Genomic DNA, 17148 nt, shown 5'->3' with positions numbered 1-17148 from the left:
CATCTTTAGAATTGAATAGAGATTATAGTGTAAAAGCCTCGGTCAGCAAGGAATTGCTACCAGGCTCTCTACCTTTAACTTCCATTGTTATTTTGTACTTCACTCATTTATTGAAATGGAATCTACTTCTCCATATCTGTTCACTCTCTGTTATTTACACATGAGTAGCTAAATCAGTTGAATGGGTTAAGAAGTATTTAGCTAGCACAACTAGGGAATCTTCATGCTATGCGATTATCTTGTATTATGTATACTTTATTCGTCCATTAGAGATACTCGGGAGGGTAGTCTAAGGACAAGATCTAGGCTTAGGAAGGCTAGGTTAAAATTTAGGCTTGGGAGAGTAAAATTAGAACGCATAATCAAGAGATAAGAGCTTAGGAATAAGCACTATTTTTTATCAACGCATCGCATGCATCCTAGAGATAGGATATGATTGTATGCGGTCACATTGCTTTTATGCATTTTGCATCATCGCATAGGACAAGAGTAGAGACTTAGGGATAAGCTCTATGGACACTTTTGCATTCAACACATGCATCCTAGACTTAGGAGCATCGTATTTGCATTGGAAAATGACTTGCTGTGTATGGTTATAGCATGATCGCATAGTCTGACGCATTCCCAAGTAACGCTAGCTAAAGATCTTCTCAACCCATTCATTGCATACTCAGTGCATCTATCACACAATTGACTTTTCTCAAATACGCCGCATTTGTTTATTTTCTCATTAACGCAATCAACAACAAACCAACAATTTATTTATTTGGTTACCGCAAATTTTTCATAAAAATTACCAATACAATCTATTTTCAAAAGTCCCTGAGTTCGACCCTGGACTTACCAGGAAACTCAGTGGAATTTACACTTGGAATCCGCTGATGAAACTTGAGTGCATAACGCAATTTCACCATCGCATATCATCCATAATTTCACTTCATAAAAATAAGCATCAAGTTTTTGGCGCCATTGTCGGGGACTTCAGCAAAATAGTGTGCTAATGGTAATTTTTTCTTTTTATTTCTTTGCAAACTCTCAATCTCTGGTGAGTTACAACCCAGAGATTGAGAGGACGTTTAGATGCAGACTAAGAGACAACCGCCAACAACAAGAGAGAGCACCAAGAATGGCGGAGCAACCGGAAGCAAGGGCCGCCAATGCGAATAATATAATGGCCAACCCCATCTTTCTACCGAATGATCGCAATAGACCCATCCGGGACTATGCATCACCTAACCTCTATGATTTCTCTCCAGAAATCATGAGGCTGGCGTTAGATGGATCGGGGTTTGAAATGAAGCCGGTAATGTTGCAGATGATCCAGGATGTTGGGCAGTTTGGAGGAAGGTGTGGTGAAGACACGCACGCCCACCTCCGGAGCTTCATAGAAATCTTCCAACACTTTTGTGTTCCCGAATATCTCTACCGAGGAAGTTCGACTCACCCTGTTCCCATTTCTCTTATGCAATCAAGCAAGAAATTGGGTATAGTCTTTCAAACCGGGGGAGATAACTTCGTGGGAACAGGTGGTGGAAAAGTTTATGAAGAAGTATTTCCCACCAACTAAGAATGCTAGGAGACGGAAATTAATAACAAATTTTGAGCAAGAAGATGACGAATCGCTCAGCAATGCCTGGGCGAGGTTCAAGGGGCTAGTAAGAGACTATCCACATAATGGCTTACCAGACTGCCTGCAAATGGAGATTTTCTACCAAGGACTGAATCCTCTTCGTAGACCACTGCCAATGCGGCAGCCGCTGGTGGTCTGCTCGACAAAATATATGAGGAGGCAAAGAGTATACTTGATCACATTTCCAAAAATCATGAGGATTGACGGGAAAGCAATCAGAGATTAAGAATAAAAGATAATGATCCAAACAACGTGGCCATCACATTCCTGCAAAATCAGATGACTGCAATGATGAGTTTGATACAAGGCATCGCAATTAATAATACGGGAGCGAAGAAAGGGCAGGTCAGCGCAATTACTCAAATGATTGCAAGTTGTGTCATTTGCGGACATGCTCACCCGATGGAGGAATGCCCAACAAACCCGCAGTCGGTATGCTTCATGAGAGATAATCTCTATTCCAATACATATAACCCCGGGTGGCGAAACCACCCAAATTTTGTATGGAAAAATCAACAACAAAGCTTTCAACCTGTGGCACAAAAAGGAGGGCCACCCGAATTTTTCCCACAAAACAACGGTCCAACGCATAGCTAAGCTAGCAGCTCACAAACATCGCAATCTTCATCCTTAGAGAGCTTGTTGAAGCAATACTTTGAGAAAAACGAATTAGTGCTTCAGAATCAAGCTACATCCATTAAAAATCTTGAAATTCAAACGAATCAGGAGCATTGCCGAGCTCAACTGAGCTCCCTTGCAATGTTGGGGGTAACGGAAAGGAACAATGCTTAGCAGTCTCCTTGCTAAGCGACAACATGACTGCGGAAGTAGGGAGAAGCCCATTGTGACCAAATTGAATGCGTTGACAATCAAAGACCCGTTGACCTATAGTTTGGAAAAGCCCAAGAAAATAGACCCTGAAGTTGCATCCACCCTTAAGCCTCTAGATCTTGAAACAGAAGAAGTCCAACCACCAGCAACTCCGCAAAGATTGAAAGAGGAACAAAATGAGGAAGAAAAGATCGCGATATTGGCTACAGCTCAAAATGCTATGATCCCACCTAAAATGGGCGACCCAGGAATCTTCACGATACCATGCTCTATCAGAGGGACCTACAGTGGCCAAGCACTATGCGATCTTAGGGCAAGTATAAACATACTGCCGCTATCAATCTTTAAACAATTGAATGTCGGCACACTTACGCCCACAAAGGAAACTCTCTTGCTCGCTAACAGATCCCGAATACACCCTGAAGAAGAGTTGAAAAATGTTGCAATTTCAATCGATAAATTCATCCTGCCGGCAAACTTCCTCATTTTGGATTAGAAATCGGACGAAGATGCGCCCATCATATTGGGATGACCATTCTTTTCAACTGGTCGCGCTCAAATTGATGTGTGTAAGGGAGAAATTGTAATGAGCATTCATGGGGAAAAACTTCGGATTAAGGCAGTAAAGATTCGGAGGACAAAGAAAAGAGAGAAAAGCCACCATGGACATAAACAAACCAGCCTAGAATAAGTGGTCCCTGAGTATTATATGATTCAACCTCATCAGGGACGCAATCCTTTTGGATATCCTTTTCCTGCATCAATTACTTCATGAACTTTTATCATCTCGTTATTTATTATCGCAACTACCTTTTTGTTACCAGCATCATTTTTATTTCTAAAAAAAAAATATTTTGTTTTGTTTAAAAATCATTTCCCTCTCTTTGTTTGTTTACAATGATTAAGGCACAGAATTGCGGAGATGTTATATGAAGTAGTAAATTATTTCAATCACCGCAATCCAAAGAAGAGAGATCGCCGCAAAGATGGATGCGTCAATTCATAATGCGGGCGACAACATAAATTTGAGGATGTATTCTTCCTTATCTCTATTTCAATTTTTGCGCTATCACATCGCATGTTAATTTTAAAAGTCTTATCATCGCATCCTCTTTGATTACCGCAATAATTTGACATGGATAACTTTAGTAGGTTACCGCATGATGTCTCTTTGCCAATTATGATTTCAATGATGAAAAATATTCTTCTCTTTCTTTCATATATACTAGAGTCATCTTAACTTTAAGATAGTCACCTCATAAAATATTTCTAGAAGTTAGGGGTTTGCTAGCTTTCTTTTAAACTCTCTTTATAAAGCATTCTCAGAACATCACATGACTCATTTCAATTTTTTGGCAATGAGGACATTGCCGCATTTTAAATTTGGGGTAAGGTATTTATTTTCGACCTTGAGGATAACAACTCCACTGTCAATGCAATGAGAAACCTATGTTGATAAGAGTTAAGTTGTGAAAGGCACTTACCCGTAGTTGGATGTCCGCATGACACACGTGGGGGCAAGCCAAAATGAAAGTAAGTCACCAGGATCAACGCATAAATAAATGACCGCAACTCTACTACCAAGTAGGTATGAGTTTAGTCTGAGGAAGAGTGCATTTCTTGTAGTTGGATGTCCACATGACACACGTGGGGGAAACCAAAACAAAGGCAAGGCACTTTGGTATATAGTCTGAGGAAGAGTGCATTTCCAGAAATTAGTAAAGTCCTTTTGAAGGTTAAACATGCAGTCCCTAGGTCTTAGAAATATTTCAAGAAAAGACTTGAATAAAGCTTAAGAAAACTTTGGTATATAGGATTTGAACGAAGTATCCTTGAGAAATCTAGGAAAAGGACATTGCGGTTGACTTGCTAAAGGAAATCTTTAGCTTATGCTTGAGGACAAACATTGTTTAAATTTGGGGGTGTGATAACGGGTAGAAATGCACGTTATCATAGTGCTAAGTTCTTAAACAATGTTGGATTGCGTTGATAAAACATGTTAAATTGTGTCCATCAAGCATCAATTTCATAATACTGCGGTCGCATGCATTTATCGAATAGGAACAGTTGATTTTAGTGTTTTTATACAGAATATGTGTTGATACAATGCAAGAATTGTGATCATAGGAAATCATTGGTCGAGCACAACTTCACCGCAAGGCTTTGTGATGATTGTGTTCGCAAACATTCGCCTGAGAAGGATTGCCGCAACTTGGTCAGTGCAACATGGTGGGAACATCTGGGAGAAAGGCTAATTAATCGCGATGGGATAGAAAGCTGATGACAGTCGAATCCGAATTAAGTTGACAGCCGATAACGATCACAAGTACATTCAGCTTTTCAGTGACAAATATTCAGTGCATCAGTTAGGAATTAAAGCCATCCCATCTGTACAATCATGAGAGAGAAGCCGCCGTTCATGTTTGATGTTCTATAAATACTAGAGGCATTCTTCAGAAAAGAGGTTCACCATTCTTTAGTTTGAAGTTTCATATGCCCTTGTTCATAGTTTTCTTTTGTTTTAAGGCGAACGAAAGAGAGAAGGGTGTACCGATAGATCGTTCCGATAAGCTTAGGAGAGCGCCGAAAGCTTTAAGGAAAGAGAGAGGGCCGACGCCTACGGAAGCGGGAACATCTCTAGAACCGAATAGAGATTACAGTGTAAAAGCCTCGGTCAACAAGGAATTGCTACCAGGCTCTCTACCTTTAACTTCCATTGTTATTTTGTACTCCACTCATTTATTGAAATGGAATCTACTTCTCTATATCTATTCACTCTCTGTTATTTACGCATGAGTAGCTAAATCAGTTGAATGGGTTGAGAAGCATTTAGCTAGCACAACTAAGGAATCTTCATGCTATGCGATTATCTTGTATTATGTATGATTCATTCGTCCATTAGAGATACTCGGGAGGGTAGTCTAAGGATAGGATCTAGGCTTGGAAAGGTTAGGTTAGAATCTAGGCTCGAGAGAGTCAGATTATAACGCATAATCAAGAGATAGGAGCTTAGGAATAAGCACTATTTGTTATCAACGCATCGCATGCATCCTAGAGATAGGATATGATTGTATGTGGTCACCTTGCTTTTATGCATTTTGCATCATCGTGTAGGACAAGTGTAGAGACTTAGGGATAAGCTCTATGAACACTTTTGCATTCAACACATGCGTCATAGACTTAGGAGCATTGCTTTTGCATTGGCAAATGACTTGCTGTGCATGGTTGTAGCATGATCACATAGTCTGACGCATTCCCAAGTAACGCTAGCTAAAGATCTTCTCAACCTGTTCATCGCATACTCAGTGCATCTATCACACAACTGAATTTTCTCAAATCCGCCGCATTTGTTTATTTTATCATTAACACAATCAACAACAAACCAACAATTTATTTATTTGGTTACCGCAGAGTTTTCATAAAAATTACCAACACAATCTATTTTCACAAGTCCCTGAGTTTGACTCTGGACTTACCAAGAAACTCGGTGGAATTTACACTTGGATTCCGCTGAGGAAACTTGAGTGCAGAATAATTTCACCATTGCATATTATCCATAATTTCACTTCATAAAATAAGCATCAATAGTCGACGTAGTTGCAGCAGGTGGTATCATGGATAAATCTTACAACGAAGATAAGGAAATACTAGACCGCATCGCAAAGCACAATATGGAATGGGTAGATGATACTTATGACGAAAGAGCAGATAGAAGAAGACGCTCTCAGAATGTAAACTTTGTTGATTCTAACGCAATAGCCACGCTTTCTTCACAAGTGGCTACCATGACAAACCTTTTGCAAAATATATCACTAGGGAACGCATCAAACACACAAAAGGTAAATCAGGTGGAAATATTCGTACAGCCCATGGTTTACTGTGTGGGCTATGGAGATCCTCATTCTTACACTAACTACCCGCAAAATCCGCATTCTTTCTACTTTATTAAAAACAACCCATTCTCGAACACCTATAATCCCGGATGGAGGAACCATCCAAATTTTTCTTTGGGGGTCACCAATAGAAGCAACACCAGCTGGGGGTAAATCAACAGCATAGGTAGGGACCACTACCTGGATACCAGCCATCTCAGCATTGAAGGAACTCTTATCAAAAAGTACCTCTAAGAGGAAGCAAGATCGTTTAAAATTCATTGTGACAGACATACCACATTCACAATCAAACATACAAGTTATGCATTCAACAACAAATTACGACATGCTTTGAAACTTAAACAACAAAGGAGTGAGAGACATACTAGTTGGAAAACCCTTCTTCTCTTTAAATCTTGCTCTCGTCAAGGATCGACAACTCTCGCTGTCGCTGAGATCGCCAAGGCTATCGTCCACCAAATCTCGCTGTTGTCTACCACTGAATGGATTTCTCACGAACAGATAGAAAAAGAGGACACAACCACTCGGAAACCTCGGTATTCTCAGAGTGAGAATCTAAGAGGTGTGGGCTCTGTTGGATTTGGTAGAGGGAAGGAGGAAATGACGATCGTTTACCACGACCAAGCAAGTGGGAGATATCTGAAGTCTATCGTATAGATGGGTGTTTGATCATTTAGTAAAAGGTGCACGATCATGTACTAAATGGGATTGATGGTTTAGATGATCGTTTAGTAAAATCGCTCAGGCGCGCGATTGTTTAGCAAATGCTCCGCGATTGTTTAGGTAATCCACGCGTGTAAATGATCGTTTAATAAACTTTGAGCTATCGTGTATGCTCTCGTTTGCTAGGCGATGGGCAGTGTACTAATTTGTGTAGCGATTAGTTGATGTACATGCAAAATGAAAACCATTTTCATTTTATCCTTCAGTTACGAAAACTAAATGCAACCTCCCTCTTTCTCATTCGGTTACAGAGAAAAAACCGCCAAAAATCATCTCATAATTGTTTAATAAGAAATAAAGATAATCAATTATATTTATAACCTATAGTTTAATATCACATCATATGCAACATATAAACTATAGTCCTTTTCTCCTCCACTAGATATAAATCATATTTATATCTTTTTCCTCCAATTAATGTATCTCATACATCATGTCAACTATATCATATATGATTGACCAGTTCAATCATATCATATATAATCAAACTCCCTCTTGTTAATTTGAACACTTCAAACTGACCCAAAAACTGATTCTCAACTTGAATTCATCGAGCTACCAAAGGGGATCTTATGGACCTGTGGCTCGAAGCTCCAATGGTATGTGAATAGCTGACTAAACTCTGTAGCCACGAGATCCACCATCCGTTAACTACTAGGCATTCTACTAAAGACCAACAACTACATTTTTCTCACCATAGATATATTTCTGTGGCCAATCAACAGTACGATAACCCTTCATAGATGCTCGTAAGTACAACTGGGCCAATTTACCGTTTTGCCCCTATAGTTACATTTAACTCCTTAAGTACCACTGATCCATTTAATGAACAATACAACATAGTCCTACTATGTACGGACACCTCTCGGGCGATGAGAAGGTGTGTGGCGCCACATCGTTCAAGCTCCGGAATCAGCCCTAAAGGGAGCAATCTATCTTCTTACCCATGCTTCAGGGAAGGAGTGAATTTCATCTTGTGTAATTGAATTCCCAGCTCCCAATAAGATGAATCCCCAAAGTGGTAGGTTTGAGTCGGCGATCAGGCCACTCGCACCCATACAAATCAAAGGACTGCCCTCAAAGGCAGGAGTTCCCAACTCACCCAGGACTGAGGTCATGTTACCTATGGTCATCCTAGTGAAGTGAAGTCTCTGTCATGAACGACATTATGTAATGAGACTATAACACTTTGTGATCCGGTCTTATACAAACTCCTTTGTATAGGACTCCCGCGTTTGCAATTCTCCACATGAATGATCAAGATCAGACAATCTGTATCAAGTCACAACACTTGTAACTATTCTACAAAGCAGTCCGCATCCGTAGCTGTAACGACCCGACCCCCTAGGACTCAAGTTAGGCCGTTATGAAACACATGCATGGATGGAACTTAAAAAACGACACCCTTTTTATAGTGAAATAAATGCTAAATAAATAAGGTAAATTCAAAAGTCCTTCATTAAATTCAAATATTAAAAATAAACAATAGGGTACCCATAAATCATAAATGATAATAAATAAGTCTGAAAACAAATCTTAATAGTAAGTTTCAAACATCAAAACTGAAAGTTGAAAAACATGAAAAGAAATCTAAATATCATGAGTGGAAGCATAAAACTGGTCCCAGTGGCTCGATCATGAATTTTGCTTGTCAATCACCAGTGCATCTTTACCTTTACCTGAAATAACAACACGAGAAAGAATGAGTATAAAATACTCAGTAAGTAACCCCACTACTGGCGTCAGGCTAGGCATCTATGTCTTTTAAATGCCTACCTCTGGTGGAACATATAAACTGTTCTAGTCCTCATGGGACACATACATACATGTAAAACAGATTTCTATCCTACTGCAAGTAAGTATGCCCACTATCTCTAGTATGTCTCGTAGGACCCACAACCTCTAGTGAATCCCAAAGGAAACACAACCTTTGGTGAATCTCGAAGGAAACACAACCTCTGGTGAATCCCAAAGGAAACACAACCTCTGATGAATCTGGAAGGAAACACAACCCCTCGTGAATCCCGAAGGAAACACAACCTCTGGTGAATCCTGAAGGAAACACAACCCCTGGTGAATCCAGAAGGAAATAACCTCTGATGAATCCCGAAGAAAATACAATCTCTGGTGAATCCCAAAGGAAACACAATCTCTGGTGATTCCTGAAGGAAACACAACCTCTGTTGAATCCTGAAGGAAACACATCTAGTGGGCATCTAATTAATAAGTGAGGACACTATCACAATCTCAACATCACAAGTATGATACAACATGGTTCTATAACATACATATACACCTCCACATCATTGCACTACAACATATATATAAGCCTCAATATCCTCAGATTAAATACAACCTCATGGAATCAAATATCATCTCTTGCTAGCATTCAAGTATCTATGTGCACAATTAATCTTTCAAATCCTCATACAAGAACATACATCGGTAATACTATACTATCAGTCTATCATGCTATCGTTCTGTCATAATATCAACCTGTCAAACTAGCATACATCTAGTGTCTAGCCGGGGTAGTTCCAATAGTAAGATTACTTACCTCGATACTAGATCCAGATATCTATCCAAGCGGCAGTCTTCAATAATCAATCTTTGAATTCAATTTCCCAATGAAGCTTGAGCAATAACCACTCTCAAGATTCCAATCTCCAAAATCTTCTTTCAATCAAACCATGCTTCCAACTTTTAATCCCTTTCTCCCTTAAAATTTTCAATTCACAAAGAATTTAACTAATCCCCTTCCACAATGAAATTAATTCTTGACATTAATTTCAAATTAAATTTGTGTGACATAACCCCCTTCCAAAATGAAATTAATTCTTGACATTAATTTCAAACTAAATTTGTGCGACATAACCCCCTTCCAAAATGAAATTAATTCTTGACATTAATTTTAAATTAAATTTATGTGATATTAAAAGTCCAATTTTCATAATTTTCCTTCAATTAAACCATTAAATTGAAGCACCCCTTCCTTCCAAAATGAAATTAATTCTTGACATTAATTTAAAATTTAATTTGTGTGACATTAAAAGTCCAATTTCCACAACTTCCCTCCAATTAAATGATTAAATTGAAACACCCATTTCTTAGCAATTAAATCATAATAATTACATTTTGAATTTCCAAAATTCCAAAAATACCCTCTAATACTAGAAAATATTGAAATTACATTAAGAACAAAATTCGGGATGTTACATTCTTCCCTCTTTAAAGAACTTTCGTCCTCGAAAGTTCATTCCTAAAAAAGCTCTGGGTACTGGGTCCTCATCTCATCCTCTCATTCCCAAGTGGCCTCCTCGAACTGGTGATTCTGCCACGAAATCTTTACAACTATTATTTCCTTATTGCGAAACATCATCATCTCTCTGGCAAGAATCTGCACAGGCCTCTCTTCATAACTCAAGTTTCCATTCAACCACAATGGCTCAAAGTCAACTACATGGGATGAATCTGTTACATAGTTTCTCACCATCGAAACATGGAAGACATTATGAACTGAAGAAAGTGATGGAGGAAACGCCAATCGATAAGCTACGAGACCAATTCGCTTTAAGACCTCAAAAGGTCCAATGAACCTCGGGCTCAACTTCCCTTTCCTTTTAAACTTAGAACACCCTTCATAGGTGCCACCTTTAAGAACACTTTATCACCAGTCTCAAATTCCAGGTCCTTACGTCTCACGTCGACGTAGCTTTTCTGTCTACTCTGAGTTTTTCTCATACGAGCCTTGATCTTCTGTATTTCCTCATTCGTGGCTTGCACTAGCTTAGGTCCTAGCAATTTCCTCTCTTCTACCTCATCCCAACACACACGAGACCTACAACTCTTCCCATAGAGGGCTTCAAACGGCGACATGCCAATGGTAATTGGATAATTGTTATTATGCGAATTCCATCAAATGCAGATGAGAGTCACAAGTCCCTGAAAACTCTAACGCACAAGTGCACAACATATCCTCCAATGTCTGGTTCAAACGTTCTTTTTGACCATTAATCTTGGATGAAAAGTTGTACTAAAATCCAATCGAGTATCCAACGCTAACTGGAGACTCTTCCAAAACCTAGATGTAAAACGAGGGTCGCTGTTTGACATAGCTGAAACAAGTATCAAAAGAGGTGGGACAACCCCTTCCATATACAACTATGAAATTTAAGATGCTGAAAACCAACAATACTTTAACACGTTCAAGCTGAGAACTATGAAAACTGTCGTGAGCTTAAGAAAGTCTTATCCACTAAAGACATATATCTGAGCTTACCATTCTGTCATAGGGAAAACTTCATAGTGTTTTGGAGAAACTGGTCATGCTATATAATGTATCATCTGAAGATACGTACCAGAACAAATCTGCTCAACTGAATACTGCTTCTACTCTAGAAATTCCGACTGTGATGTCTCTCTTAGGGTTTACCTCTCTGAGAATAACTCTATCTAATTAAGTCTCACATTCATGAGAAACTCATCATGAGGCTCTATACTATCATGGGCTATAAAACTTGCTTGAGCCAATCCTCATATTATCCATTAACCTTAAAACAATCACATATCATTACCTAGATCCTACTGCGAACGAGTCTGGAATTCCCTCTAAAAATGAGGTTTTGAAGTCCCTGGATGCTAAAGCATCAGCCAATTGATAACAAATTTTCATAAACTCATAAGAACTGTAATTGATCCCTGAAGTTAGTTGTTACGATAAAACCTTCTTGATCCATAAGTCCTAGCTTGGATTACTCGTACTCCCTAAAGCTAGTTAACTCATTGCCCATGCAAGAGAAAATGTACTATCTTGTAATGCTCTAAACCCACTTTAGCAACTTCTTGTTCTTAACTCAACTTTATTACCAAGTCAATCCCTTATACCAATGGTTATATTGGAAGATCCAACTTACTTTTGTGCATATGCCACTTTTGTCTACCTCGAGCTAGATTATTTTCCTTTTTCAATCAACTTGATGGTCTTGCTAGTTCATGTTTCGAGCTTGTACACTACGTCAAAATCCCTTAAATCTTATTAATGCTCTCAATGGTTTACCTCTTAAGTAATGAAGCCTCAACATACCATGTCAATAGTTCTTGAACATCTACTATTACTAGTAACTCCATTTTTGCTTATCCCTTCTCAACCTTTTATTTTGGTAACAGATTCTTGTGCTAAAACAAAGTTCCATACTGATCACCAATGTAAGTTATCGTTCCATGCAACTCATATTCTCCTAAGTTCCACATGATAATGAGATATTTTTCTTTTACACCAAAACAAATTCTTTGGGACCCCTCATATCATGCCTCCAAACCATACTTAACTAGGAGTTTTGAATAAATTAAATTCCTTTCTCTTTCCAAAAGAGTAAACTTTCTTGGATACTTTTTTTTCCCACTATCCAAGTGGAACATAATATCTTTACTAAAGTATATTTTACTTAACTCCTCCATAAGTCTTATCTCTCTCACAAGAATTTTCATCTTGTAGAAATTTCCTTTGCCAATTTTCATGCTTTTATACTCCAAAAGACTTTTGTTTGTTCAAATTTGTCCAAATTTGATCTCCTCATCTCAATAAGGCTATGGATTTAATTAATCTAGGTATTCTAAAATAATCCTTCAACCCAAACAAATAACACTCTGCTTTATCCCCTTTAAGTCTAAACTCATGTCTAACTTTTTTGGCTTCCTTTAATGACATCAACTTAGCTAGATATTCTGCAAGAATTCTTCATATCACTACGCATACTTTACCTAGTCCATCAAGTTCCTAGTATTACCAAAGTGCTTATGACTTATTAATCCTTTTCAAAGTTCCTCTCGAAACATTTGGTTTAATATCTCAGAACCTTTAATAAATCTATAGACTCTTCTTCTTTTCTTCCTTATTCATAAAACAAATTTTAACCTAATACTTGAGTATTGGCCTATGTATTTATACTACCACTGATTGCATTATCCAACACAAAACATAACACTAGTCCTTGATCAATTCTTGTCTCGACAATTTATTCCTTGGCTCAAACATATACATACCTTTATTCCAAAACTGTCATAACTCTACATAGTTGCATCAACTTTTTAGATATCTGAACTGAGGTATATATATATTTTTCCGTTTCTAACATAATTTCCATGAGATAAACTAGTCCCAAGTGACCTCATAATTTACTCTAATTTTATTTTTCTTCTTTTGTAGTGTCGTACCTGATAATCTTCTTATAATAACTTCTTCGTGTCACTACCCTAACATTAGAACATATTGGTGCATTTAAGCTAAACAAATATTTGAACGGACAACTATCATAAAACTTTCAATTGATAGGACATACCTGGCAATGACGAGGAATCTGTTCATGGGCCATAGGCACAATCTGGACTTACATAGTAAGTCAGTCTACAGAACCCAAAACATGGGCTCTGATACCAATTGTAATGACCCGAAGGAAACACAATCTTTGGTGAATCCCAAAGGAAACCCAACATCTAGTGAATCCTAAAGCATAACACCACCTCTAGTAAATCCCGAAGGAAACACAACATCTAGTGGGCATCTAACTAATCAGTGAGGACACTATCACAATCTCAACATCACAAGTATCACAACATTCTTAGAGAAAACACATCACAAGTTATTGTCTCTCAAAAGTTGGAACAATTAAGGTTTTTAATGATAAAATCTCATCATTCTTAGAGAAAACGCATCGAATTACTCAAACACTACTAAACTTGTACAAAAGAATGTTTATTGCTGAAAGCTGTGTCACTAACTCATTTTATTGCAGGATTTCAACAAAGATTCTAAGTGTCGTAGGCGACATCAAAGCATGGACATGCGTCAGAGGGATTTCAACGCAACAAAGGTTCAATGACTTAGGCTATTTGTGTCAAATCACCACTTGTAAGCATGGGCATCGGTGCTTGATTTTATGAAGTGGAAATGTGGATGATATGTGTTGATGAAATTGCGTTGTGCACTCAAGTTTCCCTAGTGGAATCCAAGTGTAAATTCCTCTGAGTTTCCTAGTAAGTCCAGGGTTGAACACAAGGACTTGTGAAAACAGATTGCGTTGGTAATTTTTGTGAAGAACTTTGCGATAACTGGATAAATAAATAAATTATTGGGTTTGTTGTTTACGTTGATGACAAATAAATAAATGCGGCGGAGTTTGAAAAGAGTTGGTAAACGAAAGATGTGATGAGTATACAGTGAATGGGTTGAGAAAAGTTTCAGCTAACACTTCCTAGGATGCGTTCATGCTATGCGATCATGCAACATGCATACAACAGTAAACCACCTCTCGATGCGAATGCCACAACTTCTAAGGTAGAACGCATGTGATATATGCGCTAATCTATAGAACCTACACATAAGCCTCTATTCTTATGTATGCGATGACGAAATGACACACACACATATAAGGCGACCACATAATATCATTCCCATCTTTAGGATGCATTAAATGCAGGTTGACAAACAGAGCTTATCTCTATGTCCCTATCTATCGTTTATGCAGTTATAATCTTGCTCTCTCGAGTCTAGATTCTAACCTAGCTCTCTCGAGTCATTAGGTTCTTTCTTTAGACTCTCTATTGAGTAGCTCTAAAGGGTATTTGGCATAATATAAATCAAGACAATCGCAAGCAATGAACTTCCTAAGTCATGTTAGCTTAGTTTTCCTCAACCCATTCGACTAGTTTAGCTACTCATGCGTGCTAAGAGAGTGAACAAATGTAGAAATAGAACTTTCATTGTATAAATATGAAGATGAAGTACAAAATAACAATGCAAGTATAGAATAAAGGGCCTAGAAGCAATCTCTTGTTGCCTAGGCTTTTACACCGATCTCTACTTATGCTCAAAAGATAATCTCACTCTCGCGAGAGTCGGCCCGCTCTCTACTTCTTCGCCCCAAGGTTCTTTCTCGAGTTGCCCTGAGCAATCTCTGGTGTCACCACTCTTCTCTTGCCCTGCTTTAAAATGAAAGAAAACTGCAAAATTGTGGAACAAAGAATAGTTGAACTCGTTAATTCGTCAATCCGTCAACCCCTTTTCTGAAGAATTTCCTTAGTATTTATAGAGCGTCCATGGTGAAAGGCGGCTTCACTCTCATGGTTGTATAGATGGGATGGCTTTAATTCCATACTGATGCGCCAAATAATTGTCAATGAAAAGCTGAATGTACTTTGTGACCGTTATCGGCTGTCAACTTAATTCGGATTCGATTGTCATCAGCTTTCTGCCCCATCGCGATTGATTACCTTTCACCCAGATGCGCCCACCATGTTGCGCTGACCAAGTTGCGACGATCCTTCTTGGGCGAATGTTTGCAAACACAATCATCACAAAGCCTTGCGGTGAAGTTGCGCTCGACCAGTGATTTCCTATGATCACCATTCTTGCATTGCATCAACGCATATTCTACACAAAAAATACAAAAATCAACTGTTATAATGCGTTAAGCGCATGCGACCGCAATATTATGAAATTGATGCTTAATGGACGCAAATTAACATATTTCATCAATACAATCCAACATTGTTTAAGAACTTAGCACTATGATAACGTGCATTTCTACCCGTTATCACACCCCCAAATTTAAACAATGCTTGTCCTCAAGCATAAGCTAAAGATTCCTTTAGTAAGTCAACCGCAAAGTTCTTTTCCTAGATTTCTCAAGGATGCTTCGTTCAAATCCTATATACCAGGATTTCCTTATGTCTTATTCAAGTCTTCTTCTTAAAATATTTCTAAGACCTAGGGACTGTAAGCTTACCTTTCAAAAGGACTTTACTAAATTCTAGAACATCGCATGATTTATTTCAAAAAGAAAATTTTCTACCGGGGTGTCAAATGATTTTATTCTTACATAAAAATTTTCTTCATTGATATTTTTTTTTCTGACCTTGTGTTGATCCAAGTGCTCTGCCTTCGTTTTGGCTTGCCCCCACAGGTGTCATGTGAACATCCAACTACGAGCAATGCACTCTTTCTCAGACTAAACTCATACCTATTTGGTAGTGGAGCCGTGGTCATTTATTTATTCATTGATCCTGGTGACTTACTTTCGTTTTAGCTTGCCCCCACGTGTGTCATACGGACATCCAACTACGGGCAAGTGTTGTTGACTCATGGTTTTTTTTTTTATCTTTATCTATTAATTATTATGCATTGTGATGATAGATATTATGCTACAAGCTCGCCATAAACTTGTGAGGATAAAAATGGAATGTTATCTATCTATTGCACTGATGAATGAATGAATGATGCTTTATATGCATTCAAATGCTTTTAGATAAAGACATTTTATGTGATACTACATTCTAAGTGTATGCATTGATAGTGATATGCTCGTAGTATGCGATGAAGTAGTGTGTGTCACAAGTTTCCTTGCACTGAAACCAAGTATAATTCCAACGCATGTTTCTCAGAATTATCCGAGGTCGAACATGGGGATTGTTGTCGTTAAATGTGATACTAATGTGATACATGCGATTGGTTATAATGATGAATAAAGAATTTTGGTTTGTACGGAAATATAAATTGCGCTGAAAGTAAAAATGCGTTGATAAAGTAAATTCCTAAGCTAGTATGATACAGGGGTCAAGGACTGGCTGTGAAGTTGTATAAAAGAATATATGAATGTGATGGCAAGTCTTATGAATGAGGCAGAAAGAGAATAAGTAAAAAGTAAAAACATCGCAAGTTCGTCAATCGCGTTAAGGACGCAACTAAGGTTTCTCTTTCCTTTGGCATACACCTTTCAGTGATCGACCGCGTTCCCATACATCTATGGTGAAACAGAGATGAACGTGATGAATGCAAGGTTGTTTCCATCTCTGGAAATACTTCTCATTTTAGTTAACGCATTCTTCCAACCTTCTCTCGATAGGGGAATAACATCTTCACTTCTGCTCTTACAGGTGAAGATGCCGCCGAGCATGCTTTAGCAAAACTTAATTGATTCCTCGTCACAGATTGACTCATTCGCTTAATTCTCACTGTTTACCCCAGGGATTAAGAACACATCATGGAGATGACGATGATAACATTTAATTCTAAAA

The 17148-nt window shown here is 38.2% G+C and overlaps 1 protein-coding gene across 1 annotated transcript; it reads right to left on the bottom strand.

Moving 5' to 3' along the window:
* Positions 1-10375: 10375 nt before the first annotated feature.
* LOC150037541 (uncharacterized) lies at positions 10376-10953 on the bottom strand. Its single transcript, XM_090312041.1, has 2 exons — positions 10749-10953; positions 10376-10629 (listed from the first exon to the last, which is right to left on the bottom strand). Exons 1-2 carry the CDS (start codon positions 10951-10953, stop codon positions 10376-10378), a joined length of 459 nt encoding a protein of 152 aa, XP_090168167.1.
* Positions 10954-17148: the final 6195 nt, after the last annotated feature.

The sequence above is a fragment of the Benincasa hispida genome, chromosome 3 (assembly GCF_027475165.1).
Source record: "Benincasa hispida cultivar pf3 chromosome 3, pf3_genome.v1.1, whole genome shotgun sequence".
Lineage (NCBI taxonomy): Eukaryota > Viridiplantae > Streptophyta > Magnoliopsida > Cucurbitales > Cucurbitaceae > Benincasa > Benincasa hispida.
The sequence above is the reverse complement of the archived record's forward strand: the minus strand, read 5'-3'. Positions and strand labels throughout refer to the sequence as shown.